Below are 2626 nucleotides of genomic sequence, written 5' to 3' on the forward strand. Positions count from 1 at the left end.
GGGGGCTAGAGATGCTCACTAGCAGCTAGAGACAAATTCATACATATTTGGAAACAGTTGCGTTTAAGATAAGGGCCTACGCGTGAATATCACAATCGATCACCTAAGGAGAATAATCCTCTTGCTTAATCGAGTCCAAAAGATCTTGCATACTTTATTCGCATCAAGGTGTCCGGTGTCTATCCACTCCAGCTTGCGTGGGGCAACAGAAAGCAGAATACAAAACTCAGTGGGGTCACATGATCATGCGAAAATTGATGTAATCAAGTCTCTGCCTGCTGAGATGAAACATCCAAAATAGCCATCAAGATATCCAGAAAACTGAAATGACCATTGGAAGATACTAGAATTTAATTCAGACAAGCCATAAAAGAACAAAGACCTGAAGAAGAAACATGCTTAGAACTTATGATGCACACGCTAATTAAGTTGATGCATGAGCATGACCAACTCCATATCATACATAATCACAACCGCAACAGGCAGCTTCCATAGCTAACTAGTTAATTTAAAGCATCCTAGCTCATGATCATGCCATCGGGGGCTGAAATCGACTTGAGCTACAGTCCTAGAGCAAACTCCCTCTTCTTCCTGGCGATGTAGTCGTCGATGTCCTCCGGCGAGGCCACGCCGCGGACCAGGGTCGTCCCGCTGTTCTTCCTGGAGATGGCGACGTTGGCGGCGGCCAGCTTCTTCGTCACCGTCGCCGGCCTCGGGTTAGGGGAAACAGAAGGCCTGGTGACGGCGTTGTAGACGTACCTGATCTTGTCCACCTTCTCTACCCACACGTCTCCGTTGCCCGCGGTGGCGGTCATGGCGCGAGCCATGCTTTGTGGTTCTGTGGCGGGGGAGGAGATGTCAGGATTTGCCTTCCATGGCTTGGGATGATGGGACCTCCATTTATAGGCTCCAGGAGCAAGCAGCAGGTGTCGCCGTTTGTTGTCTGGAATGTTCAGTGGTGGTTGCCATAGGGGATTAAGTATGTAGGGACACAATTATCATCTGCTGCTCTGCCGTGTCCTTGTAGTGGAGATTTTCTTTAAGACGATGAAACCATATAAAAGTAAAAGCAGCCATTGGGTCTATAGGTCTATGGCTCTGCGCTCCCGTCAAATAGAGTAAATGACACTGACGGTCTAAGAACTTGGCCATCTGAACCGGCCAGCCGCCCGATTTTCTCTCTTTTGTGGTCACGCGCGGGGCACGTGACGTTGATCGGGCGCGAAAACTGTCACGCGGCGCTCACATGAGTCCCTGGCCGGCCTCATTTCTTCGCAAAAAGACCCTTGGTTTCATAGGTAATTTTGTATTTGACCTTTTAAGTGACGTGACTCACGTTTTGCACCTGGTTTTTTTCTCACAAAGTCCCTACCTGCTGTATCTTGATGGCTGCAGAAGATACCCGGCCTGAGACTATTTTAGATTTTTGACCCGGACAGGTACACATTGCCTGTCATTCATATTAATTGCTCGACCCTGCTACTTGTCATGCCATTCACATTTTCGTAGTACGTAACAAAAAATTTAATATGTGATGAACAATTTTAGATACGGTGTGGACATTTTTCTAAATAAGTGATGAACATTTTTCGAACATGTGGTGAATATATTTTAAATATGTGATGAACATTTTTTTTGTCTACCTGATTAACATTTCTCCAATACGTGATAAATGTTATTTTGAATATCTGAAGAACATTTTAGAAATACATGACGAACTTTTTCGCATATGTAATGAACGTTTTCCCAATGCACGATGAACATTTTTTAGATACACACGATCATTTTAAAAATTGTGATTGTTTAAATACATAATCGACAACTTTCATATATACGATTTTTTTTTAAATACATGACGGGCATGTTTTGAATACACGGTGATTTTTACACGATGAACTCCTTTTCAAATATACAATCAAGATTGTCTTCAATATGCGCAGAAAATTTTTTGCAATACATTCAAAATGTTTTCACTCTTTTAAAATGAATAAAATATTAAAACTATAAATTTTAATAGAGAATAATATGACTAAAAAAAGAATAGATATGACTAAAAAAATCGTAACAGGTAAAAGAACCGCGTGCATGTGCTCTATGCATGAACCCTTCAAAATAAAAAAAAATCCGCGTGCATGTGCTCTATGCATGAACCCTTCAGAAAAAATAATCATATGTGCGTGCTGCGCGGATGTGAACTCATGCAGCTGCCTAGCATGGTGGGGCACATCATGTTCGCACGAGTATGTAAGTCACATAGTCCATTTACCAGATTCCGTAATAACGTGGTGCGGTCTTGTTCGGCTGTAGTTACAATCGTAACAGGGTTTTTTTCTCGAATACGCACGAGTGTGTGTATCATCTATTAATAAAAAAAGAGGAAAGAAACCCCAAGATAGTTACAGGCACGGCTACATGACACTCACGCCAACTCCACCCTACTCTACCCAGCACCTTATGTGACTATTCGCCCTGCGCCCACCCTAGAGGGAATGCATGTTTCTGGCAACTTGTTTGCTTGATTATTATTATTTTTTTGACTAGTACTGAATTGCTTACCAGCTGCTTGAATCATTGGGTATATGACATGATAATGAATTATTTTCTTATCCATTCATGTGTCCTCTAT

General features: G+C 42.3%; 1 protein-coding gene across 1 annotated transcript; it reads right to left on the reverse strand.

Moving 5' to 3' along the window:
* Positions 1-310: 310 nt before the first annotated feature.
* LOC119324144 lies at positions 311-941 on the reverse strand. The gene has a single exon (XM_037597917.1). It carries the CDS (start codon positions 825-827, stop codon positions 561-563), a length of 267 nt encoding a protein of 88 aa, XP_037453814.1. The 5' UTR covers positions 828-941; the 3' UTR covers positions 311-560.
* Between the last annotated feature and the right edge of the window lie 1685 nt (positions 942-2626).

Source organism: Triticum dicoccoides, chromosome 1B, assembly GCF_002162155.2.
Source record: "Triticum dicoccoides isolate Atlit2015 ecotype Zavitan chromosome 1B, WEW_v2.0, whole genome shotgun sequence".
Lineage (NCBI taxonomy): Eukaryota > Viridiplantae > Streptophyta > Magnoliopsida > Poales > Poaceae > Triticum > Triticum dicoccoides.

Excerpts from the sequence above, each read along its gene's own strand:
- LOC119324144 (XM_037597917.1), bottom strand. The coding sequence starts at position 827 with ATGGCTCGCGCCATGACCGCCACCGCGGGCAACGGAGACGTGTGGGTA.